This window comes from Cebidichthys violaceus, unplaced genomic scaffold (assembly GCF_023349555.1).
Source record: "Cebidichthys violaceus isolate CVI_PGR_0920_01 unplaced genomic scaffold, fCebVio1.0.p SCAF_7, whole genome shotgun sequence".
NCBI lineage: Eukaryota > Metazoa > Chordata > Actinopteri > Perciformes > Stichaeidae > Cebidichthys > Cebidichthys violaceus.
In genome coordinates, this window is record NW_027176927.1 from 14920443 (window position 1) to 14938440 (window position 17998).

At 41.1% G+C, this 17998-nt stretch overlaps 3 protein-coding genes across 3 annotated transcripts; all 3 read right to left on the reverse strand.

The window, feature by feature from the left end:
• Positions 1-1490: 1490 nt before the first annotated feature.
• On the reverse strand, positions 1491-3273 carry hoxa2b (homeobox A2b). The gene is made up of 2 exons (XM_068735602.1): positions 2828-3273; positions 1491-2324 (listed from the first exon to the last, which is right to left on the reverse strand). Exons 1-2 carry the CDS (start codon positions 3177-3179, stop codon positions 1636-1638), a joined length of 1041 nt encoding a protein of 346 aa, XP_068591703.1. The 5' UTR covers positions 3180-3273; the 3' UTR covers positions 1491-1635.
• Positions 3274-8763: 5490 nt separating this feature from the next.
• hoxa9b (homeobox A9b) lies at positions 8764-10442 on the reverse strand. The gene is made up of 2 exons (XM_068735807.1): positions 9880-10442; positions 8764-9409 (listed from the first exon to the last, which is right to left on the reverse strand). The coding sequence occupies exons 1-2, from the start codon at positions 10394-10396 to the stop codon at positions 9171-9173; spliced, it is 756 nt and encodes a 251-aa protein (XP_068591908.1). The 5' UTR covers positions 10397-10442; the 3' UTR covers positions 8764-9170.
• A 2028-nt stretch (positions 10443-12470) lies between these two features.
• On the reverse strand, positions 12471-14847 carry hoxa10b (homeobox A10b). The gene is made up of 2 exons (XM_068735827.1): positions 14079-14847; positions 12471-13122 (listed from the first exon to the last, which is right to left on the reverse strand). The coding sequence occupies exons 1-2, from the start codon at positions 14845-14847 to the stop codon at positions 12848-12850; spliced, it is 1044 nt and encodes a 347-aa protein (XP_068591928.1). The 3' UTR covers positions 12471-12847.
• Positions 14848-17998: the final 3151 nt, after the last annotated feature.

The following is a 17998-nucleotide window of genomic DNA, read 5'->3' on the forward strand; positions in this document are numbered from 1 at the left end:
GCCCGTTTTTAAAACATTGAGCATGTATTTGTGGTTAATCTAGCCTGTAGACTCTGTAGACACTGACATGTTGACACAGTGTGAACATACTATTTAAAATGAGCTCAGCAGCACCAAATCGGACTTTCTCTCTGCCTCCTGCGCCTTTTAGAGTTGTCCGACCTATTTTCAAAAGGTTCACAATTAGCCATCATTTAGTACCATATCTCAGTAGGAATATTAGTTCACCACCTCGCCTCACCTTTTTTTTTTATCATTGCTGCGAGGCTCTAAGTATAACCGCACAATGAGATACGGAGCCTATAAATGAATCACGTTGCCTGCAGACTGTGGTCAGAGTAATTGATCAGCGTGATTGTTAATCTTGTGATTCCTGGAACAATCTCTGGCTTTTCATCGACCATTTCCCCTAAAGATTTAATATCAGCATCCTAATAAAAAACAGCGACCACGGCTGTGACATTGTGGCTTCTCTGCGCTTCATCGAGCCGAGGCTCAACTGGTCGGTGTGAGGGATTCCTTTAGCTGTAAACATGGACGGAATCAATTTGGTCAATATTAACCTTCATTAAAACAAAAATACTATAAATGAATTTTGCTATTTACCTGTCTGTTTTTGCTACTGTGTTACAAGTACAGAACAATATCAATTAACATTGTAACCAATTGAGGAGGGGGGAAAAAAAGTATTATTGAATTATTGAATTAACCGTAAATAATTTGAAATCGTAAAAAGTTTTTGAAAAACATAATGGTGTATAAAACGCGATTCTAAATTTCAAAAGTATTGTATTATACTGTGGGCTATAAACAAGCACCATCAGTGCTGTGAGTTTTATAGGCAATAAAATTTAATTAGAGAGCCAGGAAAAGTCACAGCTTTTGGCCTGGGACTCCTAGCAGGCAACTCTCACTGCAAATGTTCTTTTTCTGGGTTTCAACATGAGGGGGCAATGAATCTGCTTTTTTCTGATCAGATCAATCACTGAGGTTTGTATACCAGAAGCATGGTCACGTTGAAAAAAAAAAAAGGATTTCAACTAAATCTATAAAAATAAACAATTTATTTTACTTGCATTGTATTTGTATCCCATAGTGCTCTGTGCTAACTGCATCTATTTGGCTATTTGTTTGGGGAATTTTGAGATTATAAAATCAGCAGTTTCTTCCCAAGAACATATTAACGTAGACGATAATTCAGAAAATATCCTGTGGCTTTTAAATTAAACAGTTTATAGTATCCTTATTTGAATACTGTGAGAAACTACATTCAGCATTATGAATTATGCATGAACATAATTCATTTCTCCTTTGGCCGATATTTTTATATATTTATGTTTTATTTTAAAGGCTTAAAATCAATGAGTTCTCCAAACTTTCTCACAGTGAAATAAGACAATAGCGGTGCTGTTTCCAATCAATGCAAAGTTTTATTTCAAGAAAAATATTCTGCTCAGTTATAGTCGAATCCATATAAAAATAAACTCTCTTCTCGCAGCGTAATGGAATAAATTGGCTAAATAGCTGTGTTGCTTTTGCTTTAACTTACCTTATTTATGAGATCTATTATTGCTAAAACTGAGTACAAAAACTGCACACAAGTGTCTGAATTCAAATAAAACATGTTAAAATATTTCAGTAGCTCAAGTTTTGCAGGTCGATTGTTGTGAGTGTTTCTGAGAAAAGGTCAAACGTTTCGGATGATAAAGACAGGGGACTTTGTGCCGAATCGGACAAACTTGGTGAGAAAGAGGAGGAGGATGAGAAAACGTGGAAATCCTGCAAAGAAACGTCCAGGCCCGGGGAATGATCATTGTCCGGGCCTATTGTTGACACGCAGATAGGAACAGTGGGTGCCGGGATAGGAAAATGTTTCAGATTTTTCTCATTGCTGTTCAAAGGCGTAACCGCCGGGCTTTGGTTCTCCTCATTGTGGCCGTTCTGACACTGTTGTGAAGTTAAGGTATTTTGGTGGAAATAGCTCTCCCTCTCCAGGAGCGTCCCAGCTGCGCTGCTGTCCGCCGCCTGCTCAAACTCGTCCTCCGGCCCGTCGTCCAGACACGTGTATTTTCCCTCACTGTCCCGGTTCTCCTTGCAGTGGGTCTGCCTCTTGTGCTTCATCCTCCTGTTCTGAAACCACACTTTCACCTGCTTCTCAGTTAAATCCAGCAGAGAAGCTATTTCCACTCGCCTCGGTCTGCACAGGTATTTGTTAAAATGAAACTCCTTCTCCAGCTCCAGAAGTTGGGTGTTGGTGTACGCGGTCCTCAACCTCCGGGATGCCCCTCCACCTCCAACAAGAACCTCTGGCACCTCTGGTGAACCTGAAAAAATAAACCAAAGATTATATTTTTAATCAGACACATTAAACACATGCAGTTGTGTGCATGTGTAGGTGTGTGGATGCGTGTGTGTGTGTGTGTGTGTGTGTGTGTGTGTGCGTGTGTGGGGAGAAAAACAAGCTCCATGGGGTGAAACTTGTGGCAAGCAAGCACCGGGACTGGAAAGATTTATGGGCCCCAGGCAGAATATGATGGGTCTGCGTGGACAGGACAGGACGGAGGGTGAAGATTAATGAACATGCCAGCTGCTGGCCCGTGTAAAAATAATCTATCACTCTCCATTACTGTCAAACATTAACACTCTTACACTGCATCACAAGTCAGTGCGTTACTTGATGAGATTAAACATGCTTAAATCAAAATCCTATATTGGCTTAAAGGGACGCCCACGTTGCACAAGGCCCGGAATGCAGCTCCTTGCTGAGGGGAATCCTCAGACAACGAGGAGCCTTTTAACATGGAGGTTATTAATCATCATGTCTTGCCTTGGGGGGAGAAGTAGAGTGGCGAGGAATCAGCCGTGGTCGCAGAAGCAGCAGCAGTAGTCTGATTTCTCTTGATGCTTTTCTTCTCCTTCATCCACGGGTACTCCGGGGGCAAGGATGCAGCTTGCAGCGGATGCTTTGAGCGGCTGTGGCGTGGGTGGATGCCCGGGCTCAGGCCGGGGATGGTCTGCTCAAAAGGAGGAGGAATCAGTGTCGACTGTGAAAGCGCCGAGCTCTTGATTGATGAACTTTGAAATGCATCACCGACAGGGTTGGCGAGAGATGTCAGGCACTCTGCGAGCGACGGCTGGCTGTTGATAAAACCACTTTCTCTCCCAAATTCGTAATTCATCTCCTCCTGCTTGTCTTGAAAACTCGCTGATTTTAAGATTAATTCAGTTCAATAAGCAGTTTATTGTCATAAACTACTAAACTCGATATGTCGTATGGAGACCTCAGCGCCATAAACTATTGCTTTCATGAGGACATGGTTGGAATTAGACCCTGCTGCTTGTCACATGATTGCATCTGCCCAATGACAATTTGGGTTTTTTATCAAAAGAAGCCACTGTCCCCTGTGATTGATCGAGAAAGTCGGAGGGGTAACGCCTCATTCCGGGGGTAGGGGTTGCTTTATTTACACATTTTTCGGGGTCAGTTTGTTCCACACACCCCCACCCCCCTGCGCCTTCTTTGCGCGTACACGCAGTCTGTCGTACGAAAGCGCGCGTATGAGTCGTGGTACGCGCACGTGTGTGCCTCTGAGTATGTGCTTGTACATTTATTTGTAGCGTGGCACTGCACAAATCATTTCAGCAGTCACATTTGTGTCTCATAATGCGGCGACGCCCACAGTCGTTATCAGCGCCAAGGCGTTAATCTTGAGACTTGTTTAGAAGGTTTTCCTTGGAGAAGAAAAGCTGCACCAGACATGCATGTCGACCCCTCCCCCAACGCACACCACAGGAGAGAGCGGCTGAGAGACACAGAGAGAGAGAACGATTACCTTTTAATAGATTTCAATGTGATTTCGAGTTCGTCAGCTGTTGGGGTGATTTGATCTCTATCCAAGACTCCCAAAGCATTATGTTACACTTTCTCATCAAAGTCTTTTTAGGAAAAATCCTCAAAAAAAATTGTGTCAATGTAAGGGGGCAGTTGGGTTATTTAACAGGCATGTGTCAACATTTTACAGTTTACAGCTCCCTGTCCCACATCCCATTTCATTTATTTTATTTCACCTATAGGGATGATATTGACCTAAGCCATCATCCTTACCCCTCAGCATCATTGGTTATAACATAGCGGAAAGTAGAAATGATTTGCCACTGTAGTGTGAGGCAGAGGAAAGGTGGGGATGTGATGGCTGTTTATTGCTCAGGCTCTAAACAAAGAGCCCTGCTAGCCTGTGTGTGATCAATCTTTCTCGCCAAAAGGTCTGACAGCTCCTTGCCCTAAGAACACATTTAAACCATCTAACACTCCCTTAGATCATATATGGCCAGGAAGAGGACAGCCACTCTCTAGGTAGGCTGTAGGAGAAGTTTTCAATTTAGAAATGTGGGGATTTCTTGAGAAGCACGGATGAGACGCACGGCCATTACGCACAAAAAGCTCTTTGCCCACTCGCTCGGTAATAAATCAGAAATCCATCTAAAGACGAAACTCTGTCGCTTTTCGTTTTCAGAAAGGACTATACTGGCACAGAAAAAAAACAGGAGGGGGAAAGGACTTGGTCAGTGGTAGAGAAACGAACGGAGAAGCTTTTACATGGGATCGATTGTTTGCTGAGGTGAGTGGGTGTTGGCATTCAGCAGATATCCCATTCAGTCTCATACCTTTCTCCGTGTCAGATGTGAACACGTCTTTCTTTGGCCTGTTCGGTTTCAAGAATAATTCAGTTTGACCACATTTGCTTGAAATGTTTGATTTATGCTTCATATAACTATGTATTTTGACTTATTTTTACATGTAAGGATAGTAAAGATTTTGTGAACTACTAATATCCTTATATTGCCGAAGAAATTAGGCTATAAAACAAAAGATAACAGACAAATGACTGACTTAGAAATTAATTAAATCACCTTTAAATTAATCCGAATTCAATGTGTGTGTTGCTCATTGTTAAGAATGTATTGCGGCAAACTATATGCACCTAAATATAATATTTAAGATAACCACATTAATTGACTATTTATTTTTATTTGATTTGCATCTAATTTATGTTTTGTATAGACTGTATAAAACTGGCCATATTTAAACCGACACAGGTTTAGAAACAGAACAAAGAGCCCTCTGAAAGATAAATCAACCTCTACAATATTCAACAGAGCCTGTGTTCTCAGACTTGAAAACATTGAACATTTTGTATCGCACCTATTTTGATTTAAGTCTGCTGTTTTTGTTCGGAGCTGTGCAAACACAACACCACACTCTGCTGCTTGTTTTGAGCGGATGGAGTCAGAAAACAGTGTCTGGAGCTGTGAGGAGGAGCGGTGCGTGTCCCGTCTGTTCTGAGACAACGGGAGACATCTGGGAAGCAAGCATGCCAATCCTGCGACCACTGTTCTTTGTTTTTTAAGAAAAAATATTTCAATTACAATGTACAGCTTATACTGTGTTGTAGAATTATTTCCAATTATTGGGAGCGGGATGCTAATGTATACCCAGACTAAACATATATAGTTGCATAATTACCAAACGTGCATCTGTTTTGTTTTTCAGTGTGTGAAATATAAAATGTATTCAAATGTAATTGCTTATTATACATTTATTACACAACCTACATAAGCGAGGTTTTGTCTTTTTTTACTTTTGTATTTTTGGTGAAATGATTCCAATCGTCTTAAAAAGTGTGAATTGCAACAACAAAAATACAGCAGTAAGCTTCATGGTCCTTCTGTGTGTGTGTGTGTGTGTGTGTGTGTGTGTGTGTGTGTGTGTGTGTGTGTGTGTGTGTGTGTGTGTGTGTCCTGGAAACAAAGCAGTGTTCACGAAAGGATTTCCATATTACATTTTTATTTATTGAGCCCCATGGATTCATGAGAAGATTTGACAGATACTTGAGGCGCGTGGAAGGGCCGCAAATCAAACTGTTTTGCACTTCGACATGTGCAGAAAATGTCGTGATAAAACGCAGATATGGTCATTCTGGGCCCTTTGTTTGCCTCCCAGGAAATCAAAAGAAGACAAAATTATCAAAAAATGTGGGATTATAAAAAAGGAATAAAAGATATATAACACACCATTTTAAGACCAGCCTTTGATTCAAATCTCCTTGCGCAGTTGCCCTGTGAAGGCAAAACTGGATAAGAACACGTTTTAAGGAAGAAATAGCATACTTTCAATTTCATGTGAGGTTGACAAAAATAATAACAATGCAGGGAAATTAATTGTATGAAGTATAGCTGATAAACCAGCTCTTTAGAAAGCAAACTCCAGAATTAAAATGTCTGTTTCACTTGATAACTGCATTGATCTGAAGTGTTCTCAGCATGGCTAGATACAGAGGTCAGTCATTTTCAAGAAATTATTTGCACACATGTTAAGGCCTATCTAATGGCACACACACACACACACACACACACACACACACACACACACACACACACACACACACACACACACACTCAACACAAAAGTAACACTTACATCCAGAACAACAGACTATTGGTCGTGAGGTTAAGTGAAACAGACTCACATGTGCTCATGACTTTACTCCCCTGAACTTCTCCTCCAGAGTTCACTTGTGGCCTCCTCTGTCACCAGCGGTGTCATGAGGTTTGATGTATAGGGGTCATGAGAGGTCACCGCAAACAGCAGCCAAGCAACTTTCTGTTTTCCTGCAGCATCGCTCGTTTGCATGGGTGATATCCATCCAAACAGTCATGGGGGATCAGACAGGAATGCCATCTAATAGTGACTGAAGAGAATTTACCGAAGGTTTCTAAGGGTTATACGCATGGTACATATCTGTAATGTCACTATTGTATCATGCTTATCTTTACAGTGTTCCCAAAAAGGAATAAGAGACTTAATGAGCTGCATGTGGGTGACCTTTGGGGGTGAGGGAGGGGGGAAAGGGTGAGGTTTGGGGGTGCAGAGGGAAACCAGGAAGAGAGAGGAGGTTTAGGGTAGGCTATCTCTCACTTTTAGGACCTCAAGTTCATCGCTGGGATCCAGGTCCACTCCGACTCCTGGACAAAAGGGAAGTGATTATATTATGCACATGAATTATTAGCTTGCGCTCACACCAAATTATTATTTATTGATTCCATAGGCATAAAATTATATATTTGCCTTTTTAAAATTAAATATCAATTGAATCTCTGATGTGTGAGTATTTATTGGAACATTTCATCCCCAGATAATACTAAAGATAAACTATTTTAATAAAATAAAAAAAATAAAGGAACCCCTTATAAATAAGGATTTTCAAAGATCAATTCATGCCATATATGACCATAAAAAGAAACTGCAGGGTTACGAAAGCAACACACCTTGGTGCAGGTCTGTAATAAATTGGGAGTGGTTTCTTGGTGTACCATGAACGCATCATCCAGTTTTGAGAGTTGTTCTTCAGACGAGCTGCTGCCTCCACCTGCTGGCGGTCAGAGCACAGCAGCACTGAGCTCTGACACCGACATCAGAACACTGTTGATTGTCCTTTTTCTTTCTTTTAACTGTGCCATTTTACAGTTGTTCACCAAATAAAGTGATGTATATTGTGTAATTTATTTGAAACACATCTCAGTGTGTGAAACGTGTTGTTGTGTTTGTGAGTGTCTGTTGTTCTGAGAGCTTTGCTGCTGCAACAAAACAACAAATGGATGTTTCTGCAACGAGACAGACAAATTGTTAGTAGACGGTTGTAAAGTAATTAGACGTTTTAAGACAGACCCATCTGCAGTCCTGACATAACAACAGCGGCTGGACATATATCTGTGTGTGTGTGTGTGTGTGTGTGTGTGTGTGTGTGTGTGTGTGTGTGTGTGTGTGTGTGTGTGTGTGTTTTACCCCGGCGCTTCAGGCCTATCTCACAACAATATCACATATTTGACTGTTTGCCCGAGCCTCATTAGAAATGCTGCTTTACTGCTGTCACGGAGCTCCTACATGCTTTGCCATTTTCGCACCTTGTAAACAGTTGAGGCTGTGATCGTGGTTTATTGCAGGAGGCCATCTAGTCTAGTTTGTAGGGCGTCCAGAGGCCGGAAATGTAGGGAAAGTATTGCACATACGATAAAGACCATTTTAAAGTGCAAAATAATCTATAAATACTGAACTGTGTTTCGTTGTTGTTTTAATTTGACCTAACTCTTGTGACTTTCTATTTGAAATGGTTGCATCGCTGTGTGTGGTTACGTTTGTTCAGCGATACAGTTCTCTCTAAATAGCTCTTTCTAAATCAAAACTTTTTGGCCATGTTACAATCAAATGTAGACTAATCGCATTTCCATAATACTGATATTGAGGTATATGAATATTGTTATTAAATCGTCACTTCATCCCAGTGAGGTTGAAAAAAACCTTTCAGAGGGGAAATATCTGGACAGGCCTCCGGATTATTTTCCTGTGGTCTATTAGGGTTGTTGGCGCCATTAAATTCAATGGTAGAAAAAGTGTACTATTTCAATCTTTTATATCTTGAAATAAAAACAGGTTGTGTAGTTCAATTAATTTTCAGTGACAAAAGGGAAGATTATAATTGTTGAGAAGATTGTAAATGTTTAAAGCGAACAGAGCTGTGCATTGTTAATGAAGTCATTTTATTAATCTATGGTGTATATGTTGCTAAAATGTCTCAGAAATCCGCGATGTGTTTTAATATTCTAAAAAAATAATTACAAATGAATAAGTCATAATTTTCTCATGAACTATACAAACTACTGTTTATTTTTGGGTGAAACAGGAACGACGAGGTATTTGAAGGGCACAAATGGATCAAAACCTAATGGTTAAAAAACAACTACATTGCAAAATAATAACTTAAACAATGCAAATAGGTAGCTGAAAGACATTCAGGTAGTCAAGGGTCATTTCATGCAAATAACAAATGGCCTATTAGTTAACTATTTCTGTGCGCCAAAAACATCTAAACTCTGACGAGACACTTTGTCCTCTCACAAACATGAAACACTGGATACCATATACGGAAAAAAACATCCAGCATTGTTTTTAACGACACAAACTTTACAACATGTGTAACAGGTCAGGAATATTAAAGACAGATCTCTCTCTCTCTCTCTCGCTCTCTCTCTCTCTCTCTCTCGCTCTCTCTCGCTCTCTTTCTCTCTCTCCCGCCCCTCCTCCCCCCTCGTATCCCCCATCAGTCCAAAACCAGTTAACTGTGTCTCCGATGGTCTTTGTTTTCTTTCTTCATCTTCATCCTGCGGTTCTGAAACCAGATTTTCACCTGTCTCTCGGTCAAACTCAGGACTCTCGCGACTTCGTATCTACGATCTCGGGGGAGATACATGTTAAACAGAAACTCCTTTTCCAGCTCGAGGATTTGATGCTTTGTATATGGACAACGCTTTTTTCTGGTGGGCTTTGCGTGAAGCCAGTTGGACGATGGGTTATCTGGAAACAGGGGGGGGTCAAAACCATGAGAGAAGAGAGTTAATGCCCTGAGAATAGGAGTCAAAAACAGCACTGGTCTAATGGTTTTCCAGTGTGAGAAGGACATGCATCTCCTGCCAATAGTAGATACCTATATAGGATTTATTTTTGTTTTATCTACACTACGCACTGATCAATTTGAGGAATGGAGATAGCCAAAAATCCTCACCTTTGAAATGTCCTTTAAAAATATTTGTATAAATATATCGTGAAGTGTGTTAATCACCTTTAGAAATATGCATATATCTTCTTTATGCCGAAAATCATGCATGTCACGATGCCGTTAGACTGTTGAATTTCTTTGAGCATAAACTACACATTTTGACACTAAACCAAGCCTGTGACACACATCCTCAAGCCATTCATGTAATTTGCATTAATGCAAATAAGTCCACAAAGTGGCTGGAATAAAATGAAAAACATGTTCTTACTTGCATCTACCTCCGTCTTGTCCTCGGCTGACGGTTTCTCTTCAGTGGCTTTAGGCGTGGATGTGGTTTCGCAGGGAATCTCAGCAAGGGACGCTCCATTTTCAATGTCAGACAAAAGAGGTGTGTGCGTCTCCAAAGTTGTACATTCAGCACTCCCAATCAGAGGTTCGGGTTTTATCTCATAATGCATGGTTGTCGATGGTAATCCCGTCAAACACAGCGACGCAGAGACCGGATCCAACGCCCAGGAGCGCGTAAACATGCCATCGCTGTCCCCACTCGTGTAATGGTGATGTATATAGGTCGGAGTGGCGGTGTTTGGAGGGTGGGCCGAGATAGGACTCCAAGATCCACCAAAAATAGAAGATTTCGCCTGCAAAGGACAAGATTCATGTCCACCATATTCGGTGAGCATTGCCTGCTCCACCCCTGCAGCTGACGAGTACCTCGGTGCCATATCTTCCTGCTCGGAAAGAAGAGGCGATTCAACGTAATAACTCGTTCCCAACATCGACATTGCGAAAATGCAAACGCAAAAAAAAAATGCATATAATGCGTTATTGTCTTGCAATGTTTAGAAAAAGCAGATTCATTGCATAAAATGTACCGCTTTCATGCACCAGCTAGGGGCTCAATGCGTCCAGTAAGTTGGACCTTGCCCAAGACTGGATAGGGCGCCCCAAACACGTGACCGTGGGACAGAACAATAAATAATAAATCAGCCTGCTGCTCAACTAAATGGCCACCATTTTCCCCACCATATTTTAATAGGAAATCCCGCGCCTTTATTGGGAAATATTTTGTTTTATAAGCAATAAACGTTATGACTTTTGTCAATAGATCTTATGTTGGTGTAATCGAACATAGTTGTGATACAAAGGAGGGGGGGAGTGGGGGGGGGGGGGGGGGGGGCGACTTTAAAACCTCAGTTTGTGAAATCACCAAAAAGAAGTGTGCTTGATGAGATTATTTATTCTCAACAAAATATATATGTTTATATATATATATTTGTAGACATATATTCATTTAATGGTTTCCATTAATAATCGTCCTACTTTGGGAAGACACTGCTGGTTGTTGTTAGTGACTGGCATAAAACATTTTCAAGAGTTTTAGAAATTAAATAAAACAAGCAGAAATGTGTTTAAACCATTATTGGAGTTTAAAATATCAAAACAGCTTCCAAGATGCGCTTCGCTGTGTCTACAGGTTTGTGGGTCTACTTTGAAAGCAATCTAAAACGGAAAGTGGGACGAGGTTATTTGGGTGCTATATAACGGTCCTTTTATCACGGGCAATTGGGTTGTTTTTCTTAAGGTTACAACCTGGCTGTCTAAGCTAAATATCACCAATAAAGCTCAGCCTTTGTGTCCTTTCTCTGGCGCAAGCAGACGCATCCGGCATTTCCTACGCCGAGGCTGCTGGCAGACTGCAATGATCATAACCGAGGCCTTGTCTGTCCTCTACTCCTCTACTCCTCTACTCCTCTACTCCTCTCCTGAACATATACAAGCCTTAATCCTCCCATTTCCCAGCCTGCGTCTTTACTTCCCGCTGTTTAGATCACATAGAGACGCTTAACATACTTTGCTGATGTGGTCTTAAAATGATAGACATTATGAAAACATTGTATATCTAAGATTAAATCAGAATAATTCAGATCAAAATGAAGTTCCATAATGAAAACCCACAAGACAAACATCATATTAAGACCTCATTTTACGCACAACAATAAAACACTTTATTGCACTTTTTGGAATAATAATGTTTATGGTTTCGAAGCAGTCTGGGCCAAATTATTAATAAAATCGACCAGTAATTAATAGTGATTCAGTTTCCATGATGCGACGAGTTTTACTGAGGTAATCAAGGCAGTTTCGTGTTGTGGGAGAAATATAATAGCCCAACAACATGAGACTACCTAAACCACTCAACAGCCCGCTCTCCTCTTCGGGAATATCTGTGTTTTTGTGTTTTCAAGGTGTGGAAAGAATGTAATTTCTCGTTTAACAGGTTAACCTGAAAATATTTTAGTAATCTGTAAAAGCGCAAAAGACAATGCTCAGGCAGATTGTGTTCATGACCTAATGAGTGCGGCAATTCTCAAATGTGTGGACTGATTTAGCAGGTATACAGTTGCGTCGCTATACCTTTACTTTGAAATTAAGCAATTTATCATTTAATAAATATATATAATGATAATAATAATTAGGGTTTGACTTTTTTTTGCAGCAAGGACCCACTTGTTCATAATTCAAAATAATTTTGAAATAACGGTAATAATGAAAACAAACCCACTGTTCCATCACTCGTGAGGTTTACATTTAAGTCTGATGTCAAGGATAAAAAGCAACGACGTGTGCACAACCGCCAGCTATATATTACAGGCCTAAACTATGAAGAACATCACCCTCTACTACTGTAATAATATTTACAGTGCACAGAACGGACCTATCCAAAACACGAAGGCATTAGCACCGTGCACTGTACCTGTGCCAGGTTTAAGATTTAAACGCAGCTCCGTCTGTCCTTCTGAATGAAATAAGAAGTCTGCAGTTGCAGGGATGGTTTTATTATTTTGACCAGAAAAAATGTGCAAATATTCCTCAGACCTCTTGGGCTCCAGCTGTCACATTAAGATCTACATGTAACCGTAACACAAGTATCCCAAGGGTTAGTCCTGCATGCAAACTCCACTCAGGGTGACTATACAATATGTACAAGCCTGAAGCTCTGAAACATTGTGGTCACATTATGAACATCTTAAACACAATGGATCAACGTTACAAATGTAGCTGTTTATAAATACATATTCACGACAAAATAAAACGTGAAAATATGAAAGAACAACAATCAATAAGTTAGCAGTAGGGTCCTATTTTCCATGGACATTCTCACAGTTGGGTGGGGGGCTCTGCACAGGCGCCCTTGCCATGGATGGAGGAGGGCGCCAAAGACGCAGACAGTCTCATGAGAAACTGAAGTTGCTGGAGAGCTCTCGGATCCTATTCTCTCGACTCATTTTTTTCAGTTTCATCCTCCTGTTTTGGAACCAGATTTTGACTTGCCTGTCAGTGAGGTGGACACTGCGGCTGATCTCCAGACGACGCTCTCTAGTCAAGTACATGTTGAAGAGAAACTCCTTCTCCAGCTCCAGAGTCTGGTGCTTGGTGTAGGGGCAGCGCTTCTTTCGGCCACTCTTAGCTGTGAGCCAGTTGGCCGTACTTTCCATTTTTCCATCTCCTACAATAAAAATGAAAGAATGTATTAGGCAACAGGTGTGACATGCACAAAACCGCACACATCGTACCTGAAGGGAAGACTCATATCTGTATTATAGAAAAAATTAACTAATACGATTCAAAAAACCAAAATTTAGAAAACCAGACATGTTTAAATGAATAAAACTGTGTTTTACTGTAAACTGCTGAAGATATGATTTGATATATAAATTATTCTGTTTGAAGTGACACCTACTACACAATCATATAGGATACAAACCCGTATAAAGATTGATTACTGTGTTCTATTTGATTTACGCACAGCACCATGTCTATGTGGATAATCCACAGCTGAAATTCAGAATTTACCAGAAACTATTTGCCCCGTTTAGCAGCGTGTAGCCAACTGCACCATTATGAAGACATAAAACATAGCCTGCACAGTCTACTGAATTAATAGGAAGGTCTGTGCCTGTGAAGATGGGATTGACATTAGAATCCTGCAAAGGACAAATGGAGAACACTGTCCTGCTGTTGCTTTAAATGAAATATTAATGAAACCCTAAAAACAAGAATAATTAAATTGATTTTTTTTATCATCAAAACGTAATAGTTGCCTGTTAAAATAATTTCACATGGACAGTGTGAATAGCATTCTAATAAAGCACGACTATAGCAACATATTTGTTATCGAAACACAGCTGATAAAGCACAATAGCTCTGCTCCTCGGCTCTGATTGGTTAAGTCACGTTCAATTTCGCCTCATGCCCGATAAACTGGCAGATAGCCGTTAAACGTACACCTGTGAGTGGCTGGCTGTTGACCTGAATCTTAAAACACGAATAGACAAACAGCACTTATGTCCTCGCGTTCATTTGTGGTTAGAAATCATTGGTTGAAATAGAACAATAGAAGCCCAATAATTATGCCGTCTGCTATTTTTTCTACATTTTCTACAATGCATGTTAAATCCTCACCTTTGACTGGCTTCTCTGGACACTCCACACTGCATGTCTCAGCGGGCTCAGGGGAGGATGAACTCTCCGAGGTGAGGCGGCTGTCCTCCTCTCTGTCCGGGGCGCAGGGCGCAGGGACAGGCGCCTCCTCGTGGCTCTCCCTCCGCTCCGGCTCAGCAGAGGCAGTCTGAGAGGGCTGGCTGTCCAAGCGGGCAGGTCGTTGCAGAGTAAAGTGATTCACGTTTGGCTGGACATCATGGTAAAGCCTGGAGGACGCGTATGTCTGAGACAGGCGGAAGTAGCCGGGGACTGGCAAAGTGCTGCCGGTAACCGGGCATGATGCAGTCGAGTAGGTAATGTCATCCACCGTTGCTCCTTTTGGACATTTGTCAGACTCATACAGGCAATAAGCGCTCTCCTCTTTTATATTTGGTGAGAATGAACACTGAGCCATATGCTGGCCGCTGGGCTGATCCACCCGGCAGGATCTCGACGTTTCCAGCCACGTTTCCATCCCTTGAACATATGGAGCAGAAGACGGGATCACGCTTTGGGTGCTTGGCTCGTTGCGCTTACCGATCCCCGGGAAACAGGAGCCACCGGAGAGTCCATATGTATATTCCGAAGCCGGTGGCAAATACACCCCGTTACTTTGGTAATATGAACCGCTGTCGGTTCTCACGTTGATTAGAGAGTCCACGAAAAACGAATTCCCAGCTTGGTTGTTGGGGCATGTCATCGTTGTGGTATAATTTGACGGAGGATGAAGATAGCCCTTTCTGGCTGACATTTCTTGTGCAAAACATTGCTGAATAATTACTGATACTCACGCTTCTCACTGTAGCCTGCAGCCAATTAAAACACCAGGCGGCTTCAGACTCCTCCCAGTCCGACCAGGCTGCTCCGCTGCGTCGTATATTTTGTTTTAGGCTAAGTGAAGAGAAAACTGTGGAGGGGAAGTGGTGCATCAGAGAGTTTTAGATAAAATCTTTAAATCTTTTTTGAATCTAACATTTTGAGCCTCGTTCCCCACCTATAAACCCAGAGCTGCCTGTGTGAACTTAACAACAACCCTTATATGACAACTCGGCTGTTGAACGCTGTCCCTAACAATCATGTACAAAATGCATAGCTTTATGGCCAGTTTTACAGCACTGTAAAAATGAAGGGTTCTAGAGGTGCCTCTGAGAAGCACGGGGTGCATCAAAGATCCAAAAGGTCCTGTGTGACTCTTTGGTCGCGGGACTCCCTTCTGGTGCTGCTCTGATGACTATTATTGGACTGTGTTTAAAATTCCTCATGGGCTGTCCAAAAGTAGTGCAGACAGTGTTTCATCTCGACACCTTGCCAGTCGAACCAGTGCGAAGTCACTTCCTTTAGAGCCCTCGACCTTATCTGATTGTGGTGTGAATGTTTTGGGTGCAAATGCCATGATTGCGCCCAGACACCTTTTACTGCAAAGGCTCTGTTGAGCATTTATAAAAGGTGACACGCAGGAACGCTGAAGTAAGCGCCACAACGGAACAATGCCCTGTAGCTACCTTTTTCGTAACGATCACTTAATATTGGCAGGACTGAAAGAAATGTAGTTTGTTACAATAGAGATGACACAATAACTCGTTTATCTTGCTATTAGGCTATCTCCTAAATAACCATTTGGACGATTCTCCACGTATGTACACATATCATCTATAAAGAAACACGCAGACGTATTCCTAGGCCTTCACAAAATCCACATATTTGTATTTTAAGTTTATTTAAAATCAACTCTTAAAACCCATTACGCCCTTTAAACGTTTTTTTTTAATTCGTTCGTTTTTTTAATGCATGCCAGATCTGTATCGTTTCGCTCTCTAGTTTTTGTCCTTTTTATGAAATGTTTCAAACAAACAGGCCAGAGTTGGAGGTAATGAGAAAAATAAAACCAACCAATAAAAACCAACCAGAAAGCAAAACAAAAAAATAGGATTGCAACTTAAGACAGTACTATACTTTAAATGGGTCTAATGCATACGATTTAAATTTAGTTTTAATTTCAAATATACAGGACCAATAATCAAACATGGATCATTTTGTAGACTGTGGCTGTGAAGTTGCCGTGCAAGTGAATAGAAATGTGAATTAAGTGGATATTTGTTGACGAGCGAACGCAAATCGCTAGCCTGGACTGCTGCAATATTTAAAATACAATACAAATTCAGAACTACATCAACACAGTCGTGGAAAAGACCTTCAATAGGATTAGGAGTTTACAACGCCTACAGATTTAGATCAGCCTAAAGATGTCTCCAAAAGTGGGTGAAATAGCTACACCATCGGCTACCTCCATTTTCCTATAAGTCTGGAGCCATACAGTCTAGAAACCACAGCTACAGTTTATGTACAGCCATTTCATATGGCGTCAAACCTGCAGCATGTCTGGCTGCAATGAATGATAATAATCATTAACCCTTCTGGATTATTTCCTGTGATGTTTCAGTGTGCGCTGTGGGTGAGCTGCTCTTATATTATTACTCCGATAAAACTTTTTTTTTAATTCATTAAATTAAAAGTTACAAAACATGTTAGACATTTAATAAAAATCCCATACTGACTGTTTTATGTAAAAATGTATCTCTGTTGGTGTCTGTCTATGCGCGCGCGCACAATGACACACACAAAGTAACTTTTCGAAAGATATTATACGAATCGTATGAGGAAACGTTGCAAACACACACACACACACACACACACACACACACACACACACACACACACACACACACACACATACAGAACACACACGTTTTAACAAGCTGGATCTTAATAGTGAACAAAAGGTCTGGGACAATAATTTTCACGTTTATATAACAACTAAACAACACAAATCCAATGTAAGTTTTATCAAATGACGTTTCGGGATTGTAAAAGTTAGTGAGCAACAAAATGTTTGAAATACAGGCCCTAGTAATCTTATTTTTCAGTGCACATTAATCACTCCAGGCCTATAACATCTGGAAAACTGCAACCCGAGAACCTGCATTAAATTTGATGCTCAAAGATATAAACATGCACAATTTACTTCCGGTGATTTTGCTGTCATGACATCATAACATCTGCGCCTATAATGATAAAACTGCGTCTACAGTTTTCAGAGATGGGACAAAATAGAAAAATAAAACATTAGGAAACCCGGTGTTGATATTTCTGTGCCTACCTTAACAATGAAATCCTGCGGTGGTGACATATTTCAAAGCAGCCGAGTAGCGAGTCAAACTTCTTTTATATCTCAATTCACGGCAATGACATTGATCTGAGGAGCGCCACCCAGTGGACGAAGACGGCACGGCACACAATGCAACACAACACAAACGCAGAACAATCCTACCGCGGGATGATGCTGAAACAAATGACGCCGGAAAGGTCCGTGAACACAAGCTTTCAATGGTCCCGGCCGTTGTTTTCAGCCCCTTAGTCACAGTTAATAACCTTGGTCTCAGACCCTTTATTGCACTACACTCCAAATGCTCCAGACGAATCCGCCTTTTATGGCCAAGTTACTGGAGCAACTGGGAGGATGTGCAGCAATCAAAGCGGAATTCCTGGGAGCCTCACAGGATGCACAGTATAAGGAAGGCATCAGGGCCCTTATTAGCTGATGGTAGGCCATTCAAGTTGTTTTCAGGGGCCTGGTGGTGGAGACAAAGCCACCTAAAGCCACTTTTTACCCATCTCTTTATGTGCGCGGGCTTCATTTGACCTTCCCTTGCAGGTTAACATAAATCTTCATGGTCTAAATTCATAGCATGTAGGATATTTGGATTAAAGTGCTCCAGATGATAAATGAATGACCATACAGATAGGGATGCGTGTAACAGTGATTTGCCCCAGTGTCAATTCCTTATAGGTTAGCTGACTGTCAGTGGATGAAATGAATAAAGTCTTTCAGTAACTACTTTGAT

Excerpts from the sequence above, each read along its gene's own strand:
- hoxa2b (XM_068735602.1), bottom strand. The coding sequence starts at position 3,179 with ATGAATTACGAATTTGGGAGAGAAAGTGGTTTTATCAACAGCCAGCCG. Across the intron at positions 2,325-2,827 it reads ACTCTACTTCTCCCCCCAAG|GTTCACCAGAGGTGCCAGAG; the intron begins GCAAGACATGAT and ends TTATTTTTTCAG.
- hoxa10b (XM_068735827.1), bottom strand. The coding sequence starts at position 14,847 with ATGTCAGCCAGAAAGGGCTATCTTCATCCTCCGTCAAATTATACCACA. Across the intron at positions 13,123-14,078 it reads TCCAGAGAAGCCAGTCAAAG|GAGATGGAAAAATGGAAAGT; the intron begins GTGAGGATTTAA and ends TTTTTATTGTAG.
- hoxa9b (XM_068735807.1), bottom strand. The coding sequence starts at position 10,396 with ATGTCGATGTTGGGAACGAGTTATTACGTTGAATCGCCTCTTCTTTCC. Across the intron at positions 9,410-9,879 it reads CAAGACGGAGGTAGATGCAA|ATAACCCATCGTCCAACTGG; the intron begins GTAAGAACATGT and ends CCCTGTTTCCAG.